Source organism: Actinia tenebrosa, unplaced genomic scaffold (genome assembly GCF_029948245.1).
Source record: "Actinia tenebrosa isolate PJP-AT-01 unplaced genomic scaffold, QUT_ActTen_1.0 PGA_scaffold9__36_contigs__length_13948895, whole genome shotgun sequence".
Lineage (NCBI taxonomy): Eukaryota > Metazoa > Cnidaria > Anthozoa > Actiniaria > Actiniidae > Actinia > Actinia tenebrosa.
The window spans coordinates 11,728,290-11,752,547 of record NW_028292586.1 but is presented as its reverse complement, the minus strand read 5'-3'; the positions used below and the strand labels follow the sequence as shown (position 1 = coordinate 11,752,547).

Below are 24,258 nucleotides of genomic sequence, written 5' to 3'. Positions count from 1 at the left end.
CTACCTTATTTTGGGCTTTTTTAACTTCTGCTATAAGTCAAATAAATCACTTTTCTTGAAGTGTCTAGTCGTTCTAAATTCTCTACTAACTAAGCGTTTCGCAACTAATTGGGACACTTTCGCTCACACTCATATCCCTACCTTAAATGTTCTATCACACAAAACACTCAACTACATGTTGATTTTTAGCGGAGGGAGGAAACCGGAGAACCCGGCAAACGCCTCGAGCGATTGGAGATAACAGACCCATCAAACAACTCAATTCACATTGGCGACCGCAGGCTCGCACCAACGAGCACGACCCGGTGGAACTCATAGTGGGAACGACGACGCGTTAGCCGCATTTTTGGCACTTTCTATGCTTCGTTTGCACGTGAATCATAGAGCAAGAAAATAACAACTGAAAATTAATCATAAATGCTATGGAACTTCGATTCTTCGATATGTTTATAGGAGTATTATGATGGGCTAAGTTGGTGAAAATTTTTAAGATCGTTTCAAACTCATCGTTTGTTTCCTGAGTTGTGCGTCTTATTTTGTGATCGGTAATCCCTCACCTTACGCTGAACAAGTGTCTGAAAAATCAAAGAAATAACCGATATTTTTGCCAAAGCAAAATTTTTAGTGTTATACAACTTATAATTGATTGTACATTGATCGTAACTTGAGGCTTGGACGATAATGCAATAAAACGGAACACAACTTAAGTGCCGCAGTGCAAGGAAACAAAACGCTCGTTCGTTTTTTTAAAAACGCGTGACACAGATTAATGAACGCATGATAAGTTTTATTTAAACACTTTTCTACCAGTGATAGTGGGATTCCTGTAAAAGATTGTAGCAAGCTGGATTCACAAAGTCCATATTGAATTTGAAATGCAAAACGAGGATCGGTGTGTTAACGGAAGAACTCAATTAGCCCCCCCCCCCCCCCCCAATTTTGGCAAGGGAAAACAGATGTACCCTACAGTTCACAAATATTACACACACTTAATGTCGCGAGGGAAAACAATTTCCCGGGGACCAGACATTAAGTATTTTGTTGATATCAATAATTGAGAAATATTGAAAGGTCAGTTTACGAAATAAGAACTTTATTTAGCACGCTAAATGCATGAAAACTGACCATGATTTACAAATACAACTTACATGCGGTCTTGTATTTCTCTACCAAAAAGCGAGGAGATAGTCAACAGCATTTTTGAAAGTTAGTCGCTTTTTTCGTATTTTGCAAATCATTTTTCTCAATAAAATCTGTAATTTCTCTGTATAAACACTGGAAAATCTTCTATTGTTTCGCTTCGACCTCCATTTGTACTGAAAATTTGAGCAAATGTCTGCGCTCCCCCCCCCCGCCTCTGTTTTTTTGTGATTGTGCAAAATATCACGCCATCAGAGTCGATTTTCACGTTCTGACAACGTACTTGTTTGATTTTTACGATTATTGAGTCAACATGCAAGTTATTTCCCGACAGAAATAAGTAACTTATTTATTTCCCATTCGGGATAATACCCTTCCCCACCCCCTTTTAGATTTAACTGGTATCACGTGCTCCATCTTTCACCAAATGACTGTCATTCGTTATATCGCAAAATTTCGTAGCTTATACCAAGTCAGAATATCTTTGGACTGTGCTTCGCATTTTCACAAAACTAACAAGAGGTAAAGGAATAAACAGAAACATGACAAACATGTTTATTTTTATTCGTAAACTGGATTCATACAGTCCATATTGAATTTGAACTGCAAATGAGGTTTATCTTTAGTATCCCCAGCCATGGCGGCACAGGATCAGAACGCCCTTCCCACCCTTCTTCTAGAAGAGTACTTTAAAGAATTGAATCATCTCAAACTGCATAGAAGAAGACCACTAAAATTTGAAATGCATGCAAAACCATGAAATGCATGAAAGAAATCAGTGATAGACAATAGATAGATGGCAATTCTACTTTTATACATTTTCCCAAAACTGACCAGAGTAAAGAATAAACAAGAAACATAGCAAAACATGTTTGTTTTTATTCGTACGTGCCTGAGTTTTAATTGTATGCCAACCATTAATCAAATAGATAACAATCAATCTTGAGGTGCGAACTAATATTAGCAGAAATATAGGCACAACAGCTTCAAGGAGAACTCAGTTGAATAAAATATAAATCATATTGGTTCTTGAATGAAATTATTTCTTATATTTATATCAAGAAGAACTCAGTTGAATAAGATATAAATCATATTGGTTCTTGAATGAAATTATTTCGTATGTTTCATCAATGAAAGCACTTGATCGTAAACTTTCGGTATATTTACTATTGATTTAACCGTATAATAAGTAATTATATTTTTCCTTTATTAATGAAAGTCAATCGCACCCTTTTCATTTTCCATGGTTACGACAAGGCAACATGAATATTGGACCGACACTAGAAAATCAAACCACCGTGTGGCGAACTCGTGGATACTAGTTACGCTTTTCAGAGATTGGGCTCCCTGTGTCCTTCTTATGCTTATTGACGGATTCCAGTATTCCTCTCGATTTCACTTCGTTCACTTCACTTCGTGGCAAATAAATGGCAGCTTTTTAGAATTTTTACGGTAATTTCGATTATTTTTCGTAAAGAACGTTAAATATAATGCCCATTCTTGTATTGTTATGTTTTTATGTAAAAATTAACTGTAAAATGTAAGACAATATTTCTTTATTTTTCGGCGTTTCGGAGGCGCAAACAAATTGTCAGATTTTTTCCGCGGTCCCCCGTTTGTGTCTGTTTGATAATTATCATTATTTCTTAATTAGCATGTGTCAATCACAGGCTCTATAAATAGCGAATATAATTGCACATCAGACCATAATTCTTCTGGAAACACAAAATCACAACTCATCTATCAAGGTATGTTTCCAGCTTCTTCAAACACCTTTGTTCTAGTCTTCTCATGCTTTTAGCCTACAAAAAATGCATCTGTTTTCAATACTCTGCGCGTTGAATCTAATTGTAATTGGATTGTTAGCGAGCAAATGAACATTTTCGTTGTGCGTTTTATTGCAACAAACATTTTCTCGGATAGATTAATAAACCACAAATTCTCACCCTTTTTTGTTTAAATTAACAACAAAATAAGGCTTAAACAAAAGTAGTGGAGAAATTCGGGATAAAATCGCTTTCGCACTGAAAACGATTATTAAGGTATGAACTGGGTTATGCTGCTAGTAGTGCTATTGACTAGTCACTACTCATGCTTTTTTCCAGTACACAAAAGCGTTTTCACACATGAGAGGCTAGTCATTACAGAACAAGTTATTCGAATTGGTCGCCATATTTCAATTCGGTGTAGCAGATATCAGAGTGACATTTTTCAGCTTTCAAACAATTGTTTCGAGTCGACACATTTGGCAACGATAAAGTGAATGATTAGAAACTAGTTCTTTACAACCATGCATCACTCCTCGTACGGGGCTCTTCCGTAGGCTCGCTCAATACGTACTAACACTACATTCTATACATGCAGCTTGCAACATACAACCCTTGATCTCAAACTCAAATGTTCATTCTTTAAGGTGGGAGGAAAATCTTAGAACAACCCTCGTGGCAAGTGTGAAGTTAACATGTACACATCAAACAAACTCACCTTACAAATTATCTAGTCTGAGCTGGGGTTCGAACCCATACCAAAGCCTCTTCGGCATTTGGTACGAGACAGATGCTGGTCGGCGTATCATCTTATTTAGTTTTACTAATAAATTTCCGCAAAAATTTGAAATTTTCAGGATCGCTTTGCAGTAAGGAAGCTTCTTACAGAATGCCCAAGAAAATTTTGTTGATTTTAGTATTGTGCATGGCCTCGGTTTTCCTGTCGAATGGCGTGGAAGGTAAGGTTGGATTTGTAGCATCAATACTATGTAAACATGGCCAGAAATTCCGAATGGTCCTGCGCAGTAGGTTCTCTAGACCTTAAAGACAATTCAAGCTTATGAATAAATGCAGAAAATATATAGGTACTCACAAGTTTTGTAGTTTTTTCTCGATGCTCAAGATCTTTAAAACTCCTCATATGCTTGTCATTTTAAAAGACACGATATGGAATTGTCATATAACTGTTGTTTCGTAGAAATAAATACAATTTTTGATTCTATTAAAGTGTCATTCCTAAGACGAAACATGACCGCCATTTTGCAATGCACAAACACAAAACACAAACCTGCGTCCATCAAAGAGTATTATATTGATTTTTTGAAAGTAAATACCTTAAAAATCATAAAGTTCCGTGTCTTTTTCACATTTTCTCCAAAAATAAATTCAAAAAAATCAAAAGATTTCTTTCGATTTTAATATCCTGTAATAAGCTATGCTTCGTAGAACACCTTTCAGCTTCAACCTTCTGACAACGCAAAAGAATACCCTAAAAGTTTACTAAAACATTCCTTTCCTCCTTATCCTTTCCTTATCCATTCCTTATCAATACTCAATTGTTCAAGGCGTTCTTAGCATAGACAGATACCAGCCTGGCAACTAAGAAGATAAAACCGGGCAAAATTCGCTCGAAATACAAATTGCAACTTTCCAAAAACTTAATGTCCGATTGTTCTAAATCTCGGAGATCTTGGTTATCATTCGCAGATCAACCAAATATCTTCTTCCTAAGTAACACAAGAACACTGAACTCATTAAAGCTGCAGAAGTAATATGAATTATATAAGCATTACATAAGCTATGGAACACCTCATTTTATTATCGCGCGCGCTCTACTCTGTTTGCTAACGTTTTCTTTTGCTTTTAGTCTTATGTTCAAATGTTCAAATCTGCCCTCAAGATGACAATGTAGGTCGAACGCTGTGGAAAATAAATGTAAAAATACTCCAGAAAGTTGAACAAATTACTACTTCAATTTCCTGTCGTATTTGCCAAGCTTTCGACGTGCACATTCATATTCAGGGTAGAGTCGAAATAACGGAAAAACCCCCAAAACGTATGGAACCAGCTCAGCAGAGCGTGCGAAGTAAATGCGCCTGCTGAAAAACAAATGGTTTAAAAATAGCATCAAACTGTGCACATGATGTTTACTAGGCTATATAGGGGGAATTCCTTCTCTTAGTTCAATTTTTCTTGTTGTCTTATAGTACAGCTTGTGTTTCTACACTAAAATCCGAGCATGCATCGAGCTTCTCATCATTTCATGCATATGCTCTATAGCGTAAATATATACTTTGTTGCAGAGACGTTGTAGTATACGTACACATTTATACAAATACCCAAAGCTTTCGTAGGTGAACTTAAATGATTGTAATTCTTTAAAACAAAATGCCTCGCCCCTTTCATCCTTCGTTAAGGATGAATTTTCTTGATCATCCGAGATAATGTTTCAATTTCAGTCAAGACCAGGGCCAGTCCATGCTATTGTTCTGTACGACATATAATAGCTTTTGTTGGTCGGGAGATGGAAGAAGGGGATCGTTGGTTTTGGAGAGGTTCCTGCCCGTCTGGACATGGCTACAAGAAATCTTGCAAAGTTTCCTGGGGGGATATTTGTTGTTTCCCAAGAACTTAATAACAGGTTATAGATAAACTGAAGTTAACTAAAAGGTCAGTAGTTCAAAAAAATGATAAATTGGTCAAATGAATAGTGATTAATTCAAAGATTAAAACTGAAATGTCTTCAGAGTGTTAACTTCGATGTAAGCATGTTGTAATCATGAGCAAATGAATTACAAATAAAATCACAGGAACTCAAAGAGATGGTAGTTTTTGTGCTTTGAATAATTAATATTAATAAAAATGCACTTCAAGAGACGCGGGCAGCACATGGAAGGTTGATTATTACCTCCACTTCGGGGAAATGTTCATTTCAGACAATGTTTATTCATTTACTCCCCAAAATAAGCCAAGCTTTTATACGATTTTCTTTACAAATATTTTTTACCTTGTCTTCGATTTTCCAGGTTTGTATAGGAAATCGTACGTTCTCGAGTTTGAAAGTTCTTGTAATTGTACGAGCCTTTAGGCGAGTGCAATTAAATAACTTTCAAAACATTACGAATGTCTATTAATTGTACGAGAAGATCGTGCGATTTTTTGTTTATAGTTCTCTCAACAAAATTTCAGTAATAAAATGCGAAGCGACGCCGTTCATTTTTGTCTATTTGGCGGCCGATTTTCAGTCCATCGCACAACTGAAATGCATAAGGGACTGTGCAATAATTATCAGGAGGGAGGGGGGGGGGGCAAAAAATATATCAAGCAAAAGGTTAGGCAGTACCCCCCCCCCCCTTAAAAACAAAATTTTTAGTTCTTACCCCCTCTGTTATGTTAAAAATAACGTTGACCCTCCCCCCCCCCCCCTTCCCCAATGATTACCATCCTTCAATTAGAAATGTGTTTATGTGAATACCTTTTGTCATGCTATTGCAGACCTGTGCTTACTTGTTCGATGTCCTTGTCTGCAACAAATATTACTTCATAAAAATGTTTAACAAAACCGTCCATTTCAGAGTCATCTGATTCCACATCAGAGCTGTTTTCAGAAGAATCAGTGTCGTATTCGGAACGACTAGACAGGAATTCTGTACTACTATCACTGGAATTAATTCTTTCATCTCTTGGTGTTTCAGCAAGAGCAAAATTAAGGACACGTACTACTAGCGCAGCTTCATTTTCTGTTAATACGTTTAGATTGTTCTGCTTTAGGTAGATCTTTAGTTGTTTTACTGTCAGAGCTTGGACTTCGTTCAACTTTCCTTTTTCAAGCTTTCAATTCAAGAAACTCAAGATGTTGCACAAAGCATTTGAGAGTGGTTTCATCAACCATCAATTTCTGACACACCTCCTGCATTTTATTCACATTGGATGAGGCTAACAGTACAAGAAGCAAACATCTGCATGATTTGCACACTTGGAAGTTGTCGGTCGATCTTCGTCACTCGGACTGGTCACACTAGACGAAATATATCCGTGTGGTTTTATATACATTTCGAATAAAACTTAAGGCCCCCCCCTCCGTCAAATGAGTGATATTACTTTGAGTTCCCCCCCCCCCCCCCCCTGCCCCCCCCCCCCCCCCCCCTCCCCCATCTTAGCATCAATTTAATGTGATGCTCCCCATCTGGTTTATTTTCAGCCCCCCTCCTGATAATTATTGCACAGTCCCTAAAAAAATTAGTTCTTACGGCTTTAAAATTTTATTTATATGTTTTTTAAATACAAAATGATAGAAAATAATTGTTTTGACATTGTCTTGGCCTTGTTGCCATAGCGACTTAATTCGGTACTCCTACGGAGTACAATTAACGCTATGATTGTACTCCTCTCGACCAATCAGAGTCGAGTAATTTTGTTTAATGTTCTATAAGTAAAGAAATTTTCGTTTCTTGAAAAAAAGTTCGAATTTTTGATTCGCGCGGGCAACATTCTTGCACTATTTGATATCGATCAAAGCCGAGAACTGAATATACTACTAGAGTTTATGTTATGAGAAAGAAAATGATTATTTTTACAGACAAACTTATCTCATAACTTACTATTACTTATCTCATAAAAACGTGATAAAGAATGATCAATTACCTATATAAAAATATCGATAAAAGATTTCAGCAAGGCTACCATCACGCACAAGTTTAGATATTGGTATGCATTGAATTCACAAGTAATCCTCTTAGCTCCTCCCATAGCATTTGTACCTTTGGTTACGCCCTACACACTTTGTACCCCTTTGTTTAGTTATTTTAGCACTGTATGATAGCTTGTTTTCAAAAAGAAGTAGGAAACTCCAAACTGGACTGAGCTGTCATCATGATTCAACTCAGTAACACTGCACTTTATTACTGCTGGTATTGAAAGAAGCATTAAGTCCTGTTCACACGGGCAATTTTTGAGGCGATTTGAGGTGCGTTTTTTTCGGAGATTTTCACGGCGACGCAAAATCGCCCGTGTGAACACCCGGCGATTTTAGTACGATTCTTTCTGTAGTTGTGCTGCGATTTTCTGCGATTTTCTCGGCGATTTATGAAACGCAATCAGTTGTAGCAGCGGTCGTAACCATTACGCATGCGTAGTAAAATTTTGTTTCAATTATTTTAAAATTGTAAACACATATGTGCAAAGCCGAGAAATTTCAGTGTTTTGGAGCCTTGATTTGCTATGAATACTGATGAATCTGACCCTGCCATAGCCTGTTTGTGTACAGATATTGTCTTAGCGGTTCGCCGGCAGAGGAAGAGGAGAAAACCTTGAACAATTTTTTGAGCTGCGTTTAAGCGAAATCGATCCGCTTTTCCAAAAACAAGACACTTGTATTGAAAAGACAGTCGTACTTGTACCACTGGCTGATCAGAATTTCTTCTTCTTCACTTTTCCATTGCCTTTTTGCTCTTTATTCTGCCTGTAACTTTTTGGCTGTCATGTGTTTTTGTGACGTAACGTCACATACAAAACTGCTTGGGGGGAACCCCTAATGCTTGTTTTATTGGCCCTTTTTCCATGAAAATCGCAGCCAAATCGTAGTGAAATTTGAACATGTTCGAAACAGCTGCGATTTCGCGGCGACGTGAATTTCTAGAATCGGAATAAAATCTACGTGTGTTCACAAGCGCGATTTTGCGTTGCCGTGAAAATCGCCGAAAAAATCGCAACTCAAATCGCCGAAAAAAACGAGCTTTTTATAGAATTGTTGGATAACATGGATAAAGCAATGGAAAAGTACTATACTACCTATATGATTGGATCGAAAAAGAAGTCATCAGTTTCAAGGAAGAAGAAAAAAAAAACCATAAGAAAAAAGCGGAACGCAAATCTTCGGCAACAGAACAGGGAAAAAAAGGGTATGTGTTATATTTAATACCTTAGGAGGAAATCATTCAGCAAATGAATAAAACCCTGAGATATATGGCATCCGACAATAATAGTGTTTGATATTAGTGGATTTTGCAGAGGTTTTATCGGCGTTCAGCTCGAGAAAACAAAAAAAGAGCCCAAAAACTAAAACCACAAAATTAAAGAATGACCTTTCAGGAATATGTGACGAAAAAAATTGGAAGTTTTGAGGTAATAACACATATATTATTATTCTGGCTGATCTTGCGCTTGTAGTAGGCTTTAATACCATAGAGTGGCAAGTATTATAGTGTTATGTGGTCTACAAAAATTAGGAAAAATGCAATCGAAATTGCTTTTCGATTTAGAAAACACTAATGTATGTAGCTGAACCTTTGGATTTTTTCAAAAGCCTCACGAATTTCCAGGAGAGTCAACCAAAATCGCTCCAATTTAGAGTTCAATCCCTGCGAAAATTTGCCTATTTTGACTAAAGCGGTTTTTCGACGAAACTAACCTTATTTGCGTCTATTTGTTAGCTAGCACTATCGATCCACAAAATATAAGCAAAATCGATTTTTAGACTGTGTCCGCGATTTTTCGAATTTTGCTCGATTTTTATTGACATTCAATCATGAATGCTTGATATCATTATTCTTTAACTTCTTCATAGACGAAAGGGCTTAATAATCCATGGGGGGTTCACTTGATTACATTACCCAATGGCATTCAAGTATAGTGACATCTCCTCGGTTTGATATAATAATTCAGTAGAGTTCTTTCGAACCCTTTGTTTTTTGCATGTGAAATACAAAGGGCAAAATTTCGCACTTGTAATTCAGACTAAGTATTGTATTTGTATGCATGTCGAATTTGTATAAACTAGGAAAATATCTTTATTGATTATGAACTTACTGAAAACATTAACCAAATATGTGATAGTTTATGAACCCGACCCAATTGAGCTATTAAAGATTTCTCAGTTGATGAATAAGACGTTGTCTTCTATTTGTAAGGGCCATCACTAAGTTAGTAACTGCACACAGTCTATAACGCCTATGTCGAAAACGACTGAACACGCATCGATATATCTTGAGATCATGAATTCTATGTTCAACCCGCACTCGATAACAAGACAGTAGCTGGTTGTATATTTGCATCGCTGCATTGCGTCTTCTCCCACCTCGCCTAGACAACGGCACAAGAAGTGGGTACCCCATTGGGTATCCACTGTCAGCCATTATGTAGCTGTTTCTTGGAAGACGAAGAGGGCAGTTATATCCCATTATTCCTGCTTGACCATACCTGAAAACCCCATTACAATCTATTATCACCTACCAGTTTATGAAATGGAATTCACGATCTCTCGTATAGTACATTCGCTGTAAGTTTCCTTGTGGTCTATTAATGCAAATGGGAGTGGCATCCATTATCCCAACAACATTTGGGAAGTCAGAAAAGGTATTGCGCAGACTGTTCCAAGATTGTTGAGTATTCCATCTCACATAAAGCCTCTCATAATGCGATAGAACTATCAAAAAGACGGTGTGTATAGTCTCTGCTACAGTGGTCCTACTTACACCAAACATGATTCCTAGAGAAGAAAATGTCAGATATGAACGAAGCCAAATGAATAGCATTGAGATCCAATCTCTCAAGCTAAGCACAGGTGGTCTAGTTTCTCTTATTATTTGCCTTGGTTGCCTAGGATTACGAATACACATTGCCACATATCGTGCAACTCGGTTGATTATACTGGCTAAGTTCATGGTTGTTTCCCCAGCCAGCGAGACATCAATTTTAATAAACATAGAATTCAATAGCAAATTAACTGGGCCAACTTTAGCATCAGGACCCAAATTACTTCCTTCGGCTTTAGTGATTTTAGATTTGACGTAAAGCTGAGTCTATAGGACCATTGTGGCTGATGTTAGAAATAGGATGATAGTCTACAAAGCGTCCCGCTTTCAGACCTGTTTGCCTTGGTGGTACGTAAAATAAATCAAGTTCTGATTTTGAGCATTCTGATGAATCGTGATGAACAAAAGCCATGGCTCCAATCATCCGAAAATATCGTTTATCTTTTCTTGGGTTTTTTCGAGCTCCATTTTTTAGGAGCAGTTGTTTTCCTTCTCTTGGTCTTGGAGTGACTGGCACTCTTCGAAGAATCACGACGTTTTATACCCTTTCCACTCTGTCCCACCACACATCGCGTACAATTGCACTCAAAACTAGGTCATGACCGCCTTATAGTTGCGTCATAGTTTAACAAGTCCGGAATCGCTTTAGTCCTTGATCTTGTATAAATGTTTTCAACATTTTTTCGTCCGGCATTAAATATGCCATGATTATCCGCGCCAAAAGCAACTTTCAAGATTTCCCGCGAACAATTTTGGTCCAAGGCTTCGCGCGTTTTGCTTCCTTGACTGCAAACCTCAAAACGGGGTTCGCTCGGGTTAAAAAAGTGCGTCTTCAATAGTAACTGGTGACTAAGAGCGTTGTTTCTAAGGCAACGAGAACCTGGCTACTCAATATGGTGGTCGAAGTATGATAACGATTGTAAATGATTGAAATACATGAAGATATAGAAATATAGACTTAACTTAACTTAACTTTACTTAACTTAACTTAACTTAACTTAACTTAACTTAACTTAACTTAACTTAACTTAACTTAAAGGCATTTTTTAAGAATGAAGTTGAGAAATACTTGATATTTTTTGGCGAGTTAATAGCAAAAATCTACTTTAGATATCTACTAAGTATATATTTCTTGCAATAAAAGGGGATTTTCATCGTTATTTAGTGCGCTAACTTACCATTCATCACAGAAAAAAAAACCCTGAATCCGCCATCTTTTTTTTTACATTCTCGCATAGCTAAAATCCTATAGAATGCCAGCCACGATGGTCGATTTGATCACGTGACCTCTTATTGCAAGTCGTCTATTGCGATGAAAACTCGCTTACTGTATAAATCATGCGATTCTGAATAAACTCTAGTTTAATTGATATCAAAGAGTGCAACAATGTTGCCTGCGCGAGTCAATAGCTCAAGGCTTTCTTTCAAGAAGCAATAATTTGTTTACAAACCCGGAGAATCGAGAACAAGATAAAAAAAAAATACTTGTAAAGGAAATTGGAGAAAAGCTTGGCTTATTTTGGGGAGTAAATGATTGAAAATTTTTCTTAATCAATAACCCCCCGAATTGGAAGTAAAAATCAATAAATCAATTTGCTTCCTTCGTCTCTTGAAATGTATTTTTATTAATTTTAAGGGAGTATTCAGAAAAACTTGTCGGGGGAAGGGTGGGGGAGGGGGGACTGATTAGAAATTATCCTTTGTGAAAAAAAAATTGCAGGACCCCCCTTCTTCCATTATAAAAATTTCAGGGACCCCCCTTAGCATAGAAACTTCATAATTTGAGACACCCCGGCCTCTCCCCCAAATCTGGAACTTTTAGACTTCAAATTCACTCTTCATCAACTAAATATTTAGTGTATCATAAAAGAGTGCTTCTCATTTGATTTGAAAACGATATAGCCCGTAACGTAGCTGTCAGTGTGTATATATCTATAGAAAAATTTCAATTGAAAACTCATGCGAGAAACACTCTAATGAAGGCATTTCTAATTTCTTACTTTACCACAATCAGTTAGCCTGCCTACAGGCTCTACACAATTAGTAGTACAGCCAGTCAGTCTCGAATCTTCTCACAATCCTTCTTCCCGATCTAGTAGCTGTTACACTATCTTCTTTTGTGACTTCATGCGTACATTTAATTGTTTTTTCAAATGTAGTACTAGATAGATGTGGCAGTGCGCCGTTTGGGATGGGCTCGTCTAAGGCTCGTAATTTACTTATTACGCATGTTTTTTCAAATGTATGTCAATCACATGTATCATCATCAATTTCAAATCATTATCTTCTTATGATGGCATGAAAATGCCGAAATATTTTAAGATTAAAACTGTTTTTGTATTTTTGAAAATTACAAAGAAGAAATAACAAGTGTTATTCATCACTTTAAAATATTTTAATATTAAAATATCAGAGTTCATAGGTTGAGTTTTCATGATATTGTTGAAGTATAAATGAACATGTTATTCCGTGGCCTTGCTTATCTTTTTAATTTCGGGTACCCCCCTTTAGAGCTTTCTCTTTTTCCAGTACCCCCTTTTATATCTTCATTTTTTTGGGGAACTCCCCACTTTCTCATCAGTCCCCCCCCCCCTTAACAGATATTTGTGAATGCCCCCTAATTATTCAAAGCACAAAAACTACCATCTCTTTGAGTTCCTGTGATTTTATTTGTAGTTCATTTGCTCATGATTACAACATGCTTACCTCGAAGTTAACACTCTGAAGACTTTTAAGTTTTAATCTTCACTTAATCACTATTCGTTTGACCAATTTATCATTTTTTTGAATTACTAAGCTTCTAGTTAGCTTCAGTTTATCTATAACCTGTTATTAAGTTCTTGGGAAACAGCAAATATTGAAGGGAAGTTGGCAAGAATGTGTGTAGCCATATCCACCCGGGCAGGAACCTCTCCAAAACCAAAGATCCCCTCCTGTCCTCCCACCGCAACTGCATGGACTTGCCCTGGTCTTGACTGAAATTGAAATAGTATTCCAGATGATCAAGAAAATGCATCCTTAATGAGGGATGAAGGAGCGAGGCATTTTGTTTTTTAGAATTATAATCATTTAAGGAGGCTGGAGAGTGTTTTATGCGTTCACAATATGAACTAAAAAAATTAATATGGCTATAATATGACAGCAAGTAAACCCGGAAAGCCAAAGACCATAAAACAAAGATCACTATGCCATCAAAAATGTTTATTTAAAAATTCGTAACTCAGGAACCAAGTGGTGAATTTTTTTAAACACTGGAATATCTAAAATTTGTATCGTAGTCTTCTTTTTGACAAAAAAAAAAAAAAAAAAAAAAAAAAAAAAAAAAGAAAAATGTAAAAGAGAATTCGCCAAAATCAATAAAATTGTTTACTATCATTTATATATAAAAAGTATACATAATTAATTAGTGGATGTAGTTTAGCTGTTGCGTAGTAATACTTTGTTTCTGTGGCGGCATGAAGATACAAGTTCAAACTAACTTGTATCTTCATGCCGCCACAGAAACAAAGCATTACTACGCAACAGCTAAACTACATTCACTAATTAATTATGTATACTTTTTCTATATAAATGATAGTAACGAATATTCTTATCATTAAATCCCCTGAAGAGTGAAGCAATTTACGAAACAGGCTTGTCGGGAAAAATGTTGTCTTGCTTATTTCTTCTCAAACAAAAAAAAAATATATGTATGTATATATATATCCCAAACATGTCATACTTTTAGGGATTCGGTGTATATATGTGTGTGGAAATCATAAAATTGCATATCTCCATCTATATGCTCAATCTATTAGCAAATTGAATTAACCTCTAAAATTAAAAGTAAGTTTTTTCATCTTTTCACGGTGTATAATTTACCTTTTCATCATTACTAGTAATACTACATGAAAGCTGTGATAAATGATATTGATAGATTTTGCGAAAGCACTTTACTTACTCGTCTCGAGTCTCGAGCAGCGAAGAACGAAGACAGTCAAAGATGACAATCCTGCTTTTAAAAATGCGTCATCCCTACATCGGTTACAATTCGGAAATACTGAGATTTTGTTATTCAAGCTATGATTGGTTCCGTAGTTCATCGATATTGAAGAACGTGAGTCGCTTATCCCTGATTGGCTCCGAAGTTTAATGATTGGTTCCGAAGTTTATCCATTCATCAGTTTGGGCTTCCTGTGGTGTTACTGACACACTTACTTACTTACTTACTTACTTACTTACTTACTTACTTACTTACTTACTTACTTACTTACTTACTTACTTACTTACTTACTTACTTACTTACTTACTTACTTACTTACTTACTTACTTACTTACTTACGCGACTCGATAGCATAGTGGCTTCGCCTCTCTTGGAGGCAGTAGCCACAAAAATCGCTTTAGGACAAGTTATAGACCAAAAACAATAAAAAAATAAAAAACTTTCATGTAGTCAAAGATGGTTCAAGAAGTGTTCTTCAAGAATTCAGGTGTGTGTTTTTTAGCAAACAATCGTATATATATATATTTGACAAGCATTTTTCTCGACGAATCGACAAATCAAAGTCTTTCTCTCAAAACTTTTTATATTTCTATCGATAAGCTTAATTTATTTTAATACTGGAGGAAATATAACATGAAGAGCATATTACAACAAATATTCGTCCTTTATTTAGCTTTGTAAATCTTTAACAATTCGCTCGGCTGTTTTTAACCAGCTATCGTATGTTTTTTGTTCAAGAAAAAGCTTTGTTCGCCTCCTATCGCGGGGTCCAATCGACAAAACAAAGAAAACTTTCATTCAATAATTTTATATCTTTCTACAAATAATTTATTTAATCATTAAATGAAATATAAATGTTTACCAAATATTCAACTGTTTATTAAGCTGTTCGAGCAAGTATGATTATAAAAATGAGCTTAAATTTGTGTTGTTGAAAGATGTTATCGTATAAAGACCTACTAGACTTTCACTCTAAAATGCTAAAAAATATTCAAAAACATTTACAAACGCCAATTTACTGCTAAAGAAATGAGTCATTTTGTATTTTTCATTGCCTTTTGCATTATTTTTTATTTTGTCTCAGTTGTTCTTGTCAACTGTTTAAATGAAAGTAAGCTCTGTTTTTGGAAAACTGTAAAAGACCTATTAAACAAACCTCATTTTTTGCTCACCTTAACCAGTTTTCAAGTCTGTTTTTTGGTTTTGATTTGTCCTAAATCTCCAGATTTTCGATTTCAATGAAAGACATCCGAGGTAAATTTCACTAAACGTGATACTGTATTGGATTATCTGTCGTTAGCTTTCGTTTTACTTTAAGTAAAAGAGTTTCAAAGCCTAAAACTGTAGGCCTTGGAAACCTTTTTGTCGAAGAATCTTCCAAGAACAAAACTAGCCCCCGGGGGTGGTGGTAAGTTGTGTACAAAATTCCTAAGTGGGAGAGTATACTCGCGCAAAAAAAGAAGAAAAAAAAAAAACAACAAAAAACACACACACGCACACACACACAAAAAAAAAAACAACAACAACAAACAACAAACAAAAAACGATGTAGTGCATTTCGATTCGATTTCACTGCATGGTTTTTATTATGGAAGAAATTATCATCATTTCGAATAAAAAATAATTGAAGATTTTTTCCCCGATCTTATTTCCACCTTTCAGTTTCATTCAAATTGTTCTCCCTGTGACTTCCGTATCGGAAGCTCCGCTTTTAGGCAGTGCCTAAATATATATATTATAATTGCCTCATGGACAGAAATTACGAATCATTATGGGAGGAGCTTAATACGTCGTCAAGTTACCAACGTCACTAATCATTATATTTTAATCCCTGTACTCATAGCGTACTGAACAGTTTATTCAGCAGAAAATATATTGCTATCATATTGGAGTAAGGACTGAAGGGAAACGTTTATGAGGTAGATAGACTGATTGTAAGCTGCCGTGGTGCATGTGTAAGACAATAAAATGATGTATATAATGCTTATATAATTCATATTATTTTTGCAGCTTTTGACGAGTTTAGTGTTCTTTGTCACTTAGGAAGAATATTTGGTTGAACTGCGAATGATAACCAAGAGCTTCGAGATTTAGAACAATCGGACATTAAGTTTTTGGAAAGTTGCAAATCGTATTTCGAGCAAATTTTGCCTGGTTTTCTTTTCTTAGTTGTAAGACTGGTATCTGTCATATGCCTAAAACGCCTTCAACAATTGAGTATTGATGTCCGAAGAAATGAAATAAAGCTAAAGGATAGTTTTAGAAAAGTTTTCGGGTATCCTTTTGCGTTGTCAGAAGTTTGAAGCTGAAAGGTCTACGAAGGATAGCTTAAGTAGAGGATCATCAAACTGAAAGAAATCTTTTGATTTTTGAATTTTTTTTTTCGGGGAAAACGTAAAAAAGACATGGAACTGTATGTTTTTTAGGGCATTTAAGTTAAAAAAACCAACAAATACTCTTAATTGATGTACACAGGTTTGCCAAATTTTGCAAAATGGCGGTCATGTCTTAAAAATGACACTTTAATAGTGCTCTTAAACAGAATGAAGAATTATATTTATTTCTACGAAACAACAGTTATATGGCAATTCCATATTGTGTCTTGCAAAGTGATAAGCATATGAGGAGTTTAAGATCTTGAGCACCGAGAAAAAACTACAAAACCTGTGAGTAACTATATATTTTCTGCATTTATTCATAAGCTTGAATTGTCTTTAAGGTCTAGAGAACCTACTGCGCAGGACCATTCGGAATTTCTATCCATGTTCACGCCACAGGGAGCCCAATTTAGATTAAAGTGAATGGTGAAATTAGAATCGAAAAAATAAAAAAAATTAAATATTTTTTAAATTCGAGATCAAGATAATGTCTTCTGTAATGCGAAAGAGCATAAAAAAAAAAAGAAAAAAAAAAGAAAAAAAAAAAAAAAAAGAAAATCGGTGAAAAATGCACTAGAACATTTTTTTTCACGCGCGTCTTTGTTTTCCTATATAATTTCCCTTTCATGATAATGCAGTTTTCTCCTGAAAATGTCCGGAAATCTCCAAAATTCTAACTTAAATGAAAGACATTCATTGTAATTTTCACTAAAACTGATATCGTGTTGAGTTACTGTAGTTATCTTTCATTTTTCAAAGTAAAACCAATCAAAAAAGCAAAAAAAAAAAAAAAATGTCGACCATAGAGAACAAAACTAGCCCAGTGGGGTGGCTGGTGGTTGGTCGTGTACACGTTACAAAAATCCTGTGCGGGAGAGTAGTAAGGTCGAACTTCGTTCTTGCCCGAGTCCTACACAGGTAGTAACCTTGACATAACATGGCAAAAAATTTTCTACACGAAAAATTCGGTCATAGAAATCTTGTAGGAAGAGCCAAAAGAGTTTTAAATAAATGAATCCCCCATCGTAGGGATCATTTAGATCAAGTTTTTTTGTGGAGATCGAGGTTTAAAAGACGATGAAATCGTGGTTTAAAGTGAGCTATTTGTTCAAATATGGCGACTGAAGTTTCCTCCCTTGTCAGAGTATATATACATAAGATCAACATCAGATACCATAAAGAAATAATATAGGAAAACAAAGGCGCGCGCGAAAAAATTTTTTAAAAAATTTTGCTCTTTCGCATTCAAAGGACATTATCTTGGTCTCGAATATAAATTATTTAATTTTTTCGATTCTATTTTCACCATTCACTTTAATCTAAAATGGGCTCCCCGTGGTTTACACTAGTTCTGATGCTACAAATCCAACCTTACCTTCCACGCCATTCGACAGGAAAACCGAGGCCAGGCACAATACCAACATCAACAGAATTTTCTTGGCCATTCTTTAAGCTTCTTTACTGCAAAGCGGTCCTGAAAATTTCAATTGTTTTGCAGAAATTAATTAGTAGCGGAGCACCATGCTTAAGAAAATATTGTAAACCATCGAGTTGATTTTTCATGGCTTGGCTGACGTTACTTCCGTCGGTTCGTCCGTCCGTCCGTGTACACATCACAGGAATCCCGCTTCACGTCAAAGTAAAACTTCTCACAAATGCGGCTCTCAAATGTACCGAAAAAAATCGCTTTAGGACAAGTCATAGATTAAATTAAAACAGTTAAAAAAAACTTTCATTTAGTCAAAGAAGGATCAAGAAGTATTCTTCAAGAATTCAGGTGTGTATGTGTTTTTAGCAAACAATCGTGTACATTTTTTTTTTCTTTTGACAAGCATTTTTCTCGACGAATTGACAAATCAAAGACTTTCTCTAAAAACTTTTTAAATATTTCTATAGATAAGCTTAATTTATTTTAATGCTGGAGGAAATATAACACGGAGAGCATATTACGACAAATATTCCTCTTTTATTTAGGTTTGTATATCTTTAAGAATTTGGTCGTTTTTAACCAACTATCGTATGTTTTTCCTTCAAGAAAAGCTTTGTTCACCTCCTATCGCGGGGTCCCATCGGCAAAACAAAGAAGATTTTCGTTTAGTAATGAATGTTATATCAAATATTCAACTGTTTTTACGCTGTTCGAACTTATATGATTACACGAATGAGCTTAAATTTGTGTTGTTGAGAGATGTTATTGCATAAAGACCTAGAATTTAAATTTAAAAAGCTAAGAAATAATCAAAAACATTTACAAATGCCAATTTACTGACAAAGAATTTCGGCGTCATTTTGTATTTTTCTCAGCGAATCGACAAATCAAAGGACTTTCTCTCAAAATTGTGATGTTTCAATAGATAAGCTCAATTTATTTTAATGCTGGATGAAATCAGATAACACGAAGAGCATATTACAAAAATATTTGTCCTTTACTTAACTTTGTAAATCTTTAACGATTCGGTTGTTTTTAAACATTATCGCATGTTTTTCAGTCGTTCAAGATAAATGCAGCTTTGTTTGTCTCCTATGGCGGGGTCCCATCGGCAAAACAAAGAAAACTTTCATTCAATAATATTATATCTTTCTACAGATAATTTATTTAAATATCGAATAAATATGAAATTACACCAGATATTCAACTATTTATCAAGCTGTTCGAGCTAGTATGATTATAAAAATGAGCTTAATTTTGTGTTGTTGAAAGATGTTATTGTATAAAGGCCTACTAGACCTTCACTCTAAAAAGCTAAAAAATATTCAAAAACATTTACAAACGCCAATTTACTGCTAAAGAAACGAGTCATTTTGTATTTTTCATTGCCTTTTGCATTATTTTTTATTTTGTCTCAGTTGTTCTTGTCAACTGTTTAAATGAAAGTAAGCTCTGTTTTTGGAAAACTGTAATAAATAATAATATGCTAATAAATTTGTGTTGTTGAGATATGTTATTGCATAAAGACCTTGTCTTTCACTTTAAAAAGCTAAAACAAATATTCAAAAACATTTACAAATGCCAATTTACTGAAAAGAAATTCATTTTGCATTGCATTTTGCATTATTTTCTATTTTGTCTCAGATGTTTTTTAACAAGTTTAACTGAATGCATGTAAACTTTGTTTTTCGAAAACTTTTCGGTCGTTCGTGATTTCCGTATCTTTCTCGCGCATGAAAACTGATGGGGAAAAAAATCGAATTTAAATCGAATCTCAAAATCTAGTATTTACAGCTTAAGTTACCAAACTTATCGAAAAGTAGTTAAGGAATAAAAACATTTAAAAGAAGAATTAGGATTAGAAAACTATATTTTAACTGATGGCACATTTGGTGACAGTTATGATCTGCCAGCCAATTTCCTACAAAATCATTTTTTTCTTAATTTCATTGCGGTAAAAACAGGTTCTTATAAAAACCTAAACTCTTAATATTCATAACCTAACATTGTCATGTAAAAGAAGTAAAAGTACTGAGCTTTTGTTTTGCTCACCTTTTCTTGGGCAGTTTTCTAGTCTGTCTTTATATGCTGTGTTCATTTGTCGGGACATTTGTCCATAAAAAGTTAGGAAATCTTCGAAATTTCGATTTCAATGAAAGACATCCAAGGTAAATTTCAATAAACCTGATATTGTGTTAGATTGTCTGTAGTTATCTTTCGTTTTTAAAGTAAAATTAACCAGGAATTCAAAGCTTAAAAATGTTGGCCATGCAAATACTTTGTCGAAGAATCTTCCACGAACAAAACTAGACCCTTGGAGAGGTGGTGAGTTGTATATAATATTCCTTAGTGGGAGAGTATACTCGCGCAAAGAAAAGAATGTAGTGCACTTCGATTCGATTTCACTGCATGGCTTTTAGTATTGGACTCAGTATCTTCATCTCGAATATAAAATAATTGACGACTTTTTTCCCGATCTAATTTTTACCTTGGCTGCAACACATCCGGAAATTTCTTCGTAAATACCGTATTTACGAAGAACGAAAATTCCGGGGATGCGACGCAGGCTAATTTTTACCTTTCTGATTCATTCAAATTGAGCTAGCTGTAAATTTCGTATCGGGAGCTCCGCTTTTAGGAAGTGTCTAAATATATATCTTAAAACTAAATAATGTGATACGCAGACCACCATCTGTCTCGTACCAAATGCCGAATAGGGTTTTTTCTGGGTTCGAACCCCGCCTCAGACTGGATAATGTGTAAGTTGAGTTTGATTGACGTGAGTATTTTCACACCTGCCACAAGGGTTGGTCTCCGATTTTCCTTCCACCTTCTCATACTCATTAATTATTCATGAGGTAACTAGCCAATCGATTACCTCGTACCTGGTCACATGATGTATCTTGAAACTAGGTCAAGTGTCTTAAAGCCGGGGAGGGTTTTGATATCAGCAGGGAAGAGGTGGGGCTGATGAATTGGAACAAAAGAAATTAATTCAGTCGACCAACAACTGGATCAAAATTATTCAGTCCAAGGACTGGAACAAAATTAATTCAGTTCAAGCATTGAATCAAGTCAATATATAGAAAGATGAAAACAGAAAATTTAATTCATCAAGCATTTATTTCAGAAGTTATTACCAATAAACTATAATCAATAATAGTTGCAAATATACTCAACACTTCGTTTAACAACTTACTTAGATATTAATGAAATTTCAAAACAATTTGCTATCGTAAACTTAGCATTTTCTATAAGTATAAATATAAGTTTTAGCATTCATTCAAGCGCAAGCTAGATTTTGAACTGGTTGATTGTAACATTACAGTTGCCAGATATATTGATAGGCCCGTCAGAAGAAAAGCTCCAAAAATTAGAACATGTATTTTCATTTAACTGAGCTTCGTGCTCATAACCAGTGATATCATTAAATATAGATTTTAATTCATTGATATCAAATACAGGCATTTCTATATCATTCTTAATTTCACTTCCCTTAATTTCATTCTTTGACTCAGATGAAACCTGTTTTGGCTGAGCTGGTGGGTTCAAAATGTTAGAAACTTTTTGCTCCTGCTCCTTGCTACTTTTTTCATATGCCAAAAGAGCATCACTAACGTGACCACTTCTGCTTCTTATAAGCTTTTCGTCAACACTTGCATTAAACAGTTTGCTAACACATGTAACGCGAAGACTATGGCTAGTTTTCCTTTTACTGCCAATTGCCAAGCACAAACTAGGAAGAATTTCATTGAGAGTATGAATTCCTACAACACAGTTTTTGTACGCAAATTTTCCGTCCTTATATGGCTGAAAATAGAAACCTTTTGCTTTAACACGAAGATTGTTTACGAGGTCAAAATACCGATTATAAATCTTAACCAAGCAACGCTCGTGGCTCTCATTGCCCTTTTCGTGGCAAACATGTTTAATCACTCTCGCTTTCTTTTTCAAATCTGCTATGCCACCATGAAATGTTTTGGAAGAATTTTCACGATAAATTATGGTATTATCGCCTTCTATTTCGATATCGCTAATCCTTAATTGCCTATGTTCTTGAGAACGCATGCCAAATAGTTTACCATTATAAAAGTACACTGTATTAAGCAAAATCTTAGCTGTTGACTGGCCTAGTACTCCTTTCCTCCACATCGTCTCTTCCTCTTCTTCTGTAATCACCTCTTTTTCTTCCTTTCTATTAGTAACCCCTTCGGCGTGGACACTTTTCATCTCTGCATCCAGAATTTTTCTCAGTCCAGAAAAACTAAAAGAAAAACGTTCAGTTAGAATAATATAAGGTTTTATTCATGTGCAAAGTAAAGCAAATAAACAGAAAGTTTCTAATTAACTCACCACATGTTAGACTTGTCAAGCATATTGACGTCGTTTCGGTTTTTCGACTCTAGGTGGCGTTTAAGGCTAGCGATAAGCTGATAAAGCGTACGAGCAGGATATGGCGAACCTTTCTTGTTTGCTGCTTCTTCAACAAATTTGCCAAGCCAGAAGTTTAGGGATGGAACTGTCATAGTTTCCCATGCCTCAATATCCAAATTTTGAATGCTCTCTAGCGAGACATCCATGGAGGTAGACTCCAAACTTGCCACTTTGTTTTCTCTACTTTGCCTCCATTCTTCAAAAATATTCACAGCCCAGTTATTCTTGTAACGGGTTGAAATTGGCACAGCTTTTTGCAAAAGTTCTTCTTCTTGGGCTTGACTTTTCACTTTTCGAAAGCGTTTTAAAGGTAGAAGCTCCGCTTCTTCATCGCTGTCTCTTTGACGAGAAGCCATGTTGAAATGAATACATTCAGAGAAAAATAACTGCTATTTGCATAAGTAATTCAGATAGCATTTATCTTAAGAAATCCCAAAGGACGAAAGCAAAATAAAACCATTACAAAACAAAAGATTGTCATTATTACAACTAGGTGAATGGAGCGAAGATCATATACAATGAAATAAATACAAGATAAAAACAACATCCCTCCCGAATAATTAATGAGTATGAGAAGTCATTTCAAATCCTCCAAATCGGACTGGACGGGATTTCAAAGTCCTTGCAATTAGTTCCAGTCCTCGGCTTCGCCTCGGACTGGAACTAATTGCGCGGACTTGAAATCCCGTCCTGTCCTCATTGTCGGATTTGAAATATTACGTAAAGAATGAACATTTGAGTTTGAGATCAACAGTTGTATGTTTCAAGTTGCAAGTATAGAACGTAGTGGTAGTGTGTGTTGAGCGAGCACACGGAAGAGCCCCGTATGGGGAGTGATGCATGGTTGAAAAATACAAGTTCTTTTGAATTGTTACGAATGGTTGAATATCAACTAGTTTCTAATCATTCACTTTATCGTTGCCAAATGCGTCGACTCGAAACAATTGTTTGAAAGCTGAAAAATGTAACTCTGATATCTGCTACACCGAAAATGAAATATGAAATATGGCGACCAATTCGAATAACTTGTTCTGGAATGACTAGCCTCTCATGTGTGAAAACGCTTTTGTGTACAGGAAAAAAGGCATGAGTAGTGACTAGCCACTAGCACTACTAGCAGCATAAGCCAGTTCATACTTTAAGAATCGTTTTCAGTGCGAAAGCGATTTTATCCCGAATTTTCTCGACTACTTCTGTTTAAACCTTATTTTGTTGTTAATTTAAACAAAAAAGGGTGAGAATTTCTGGTTTATTAATCTATCCGAGAAAATGTTTATTGCAGTAAAACGCACGACGAAAATGTTCATTTGCTTGCTAACAAACCAATTACAAATAGATTCAAGGCATAGAGTATTGAAAACAAATGCATTTTTGATAGGTTGTTCAGGCTAAAAGCATGAGAAGAATGAAGAAAGGTGTTACAAAAGAATCTGAAAACATACCTTGATAGATTAGTTGTGCTTTTGTGCTTCCAGAAGAATTATGGTCTGATGTGCAATTAATTTCGCAATTTATAGAGTCTGTGATTGACACATGCTAATTAAGAAATAATGATAATTATCAAACAGACACAAACAGGGGGCCGCGGAAAAAAACC

General features: G+C 35.4%; 3 protein-coding genes and 1 long non-coding RNA gene across 8 annotated transcripts in view; 1 reads left to right on the top strand and 3 right to left on the bottom strand.

The window, feature by feature from the left end:
- The window catches only part of LOC148904848 (patatin-like phospholipase domain-containing protein 7), a 17,832-nt gene extending 17,488 nt beyond the window's left edge, over positions 1-344 (bottom strand). The window contains 1 exon segment of the mRNA XM_089024945.1: positions 290-344. Coding sequence (XP_088881071.1) covers positions 290-344 — 55 coding nt within the window.
- Positions 1-1,168, bottom strand: part of LOC116293686 (uncharacterized) — a 62,836-nt gene extending 61,668 nt beyond the window's left edge. The window contains exon 1 of the long non-coding RNA XR_016118842.1: positions 1,149-1,168. This is a non-coding gene — a long non-coding RNA (uncharacterized LOC116293686). The remainder of the gene's footprint in view (positions 1-1,148) is intronic.
- Positions 1-5,725, top strand: part of LOC116308947 (uncharacterized) — a 60,319-nt gene extending 54,594 nt beyond the window's left edge. For 2 of the 5 annotated variants that reach the window (XM_089024865.1, XM_089024867.1), the window contains 3 exons: positions 2,795-2,888; positions 3,764-3,865; positions 5,366-5,725. The gene's annotated coding sequence lies outside the window, so the exon portion shown is untranslated. Of the gene's footprint in view, positions 1-2,574; positions 2,593-2,794; positions 2,889-3,763; positions 3,866-5,365 lie in introns of those variants that run through there. The other 3 variants (XR_004198556.2, XR_004198555.2, XM_089024866.1) reach the window with 3 other exon arrangements.
- A 15,602-nt stretch (positions 5,726-21,327) lies between these two features.
- On the bottom strand, positions 21,328-23,395 carry LOC148904847 (zinc finger MYM-type protein 2-like). The gene is made up of 2 exons (XM_089024827.1): positions 22,581-23,395; positions 21,328-22,491 (listed from the first exon to the last, which is right to left on the bottom strand). The coding sequence occupies exons 1-2, from the start codon at positions 23,015-23,017 to the stop codon at positions 21,522-21,524; spliced, it is 1,407 nt and encodes a 468-aa protein (XP_088880953.1). The 5' UTR covers positions 23,018-23,395; the 3' UTR covers positions 21,328-21,521.
- Between the last annotated feature and the right edge of the window lie 863 nt (positions 23,396-24,258).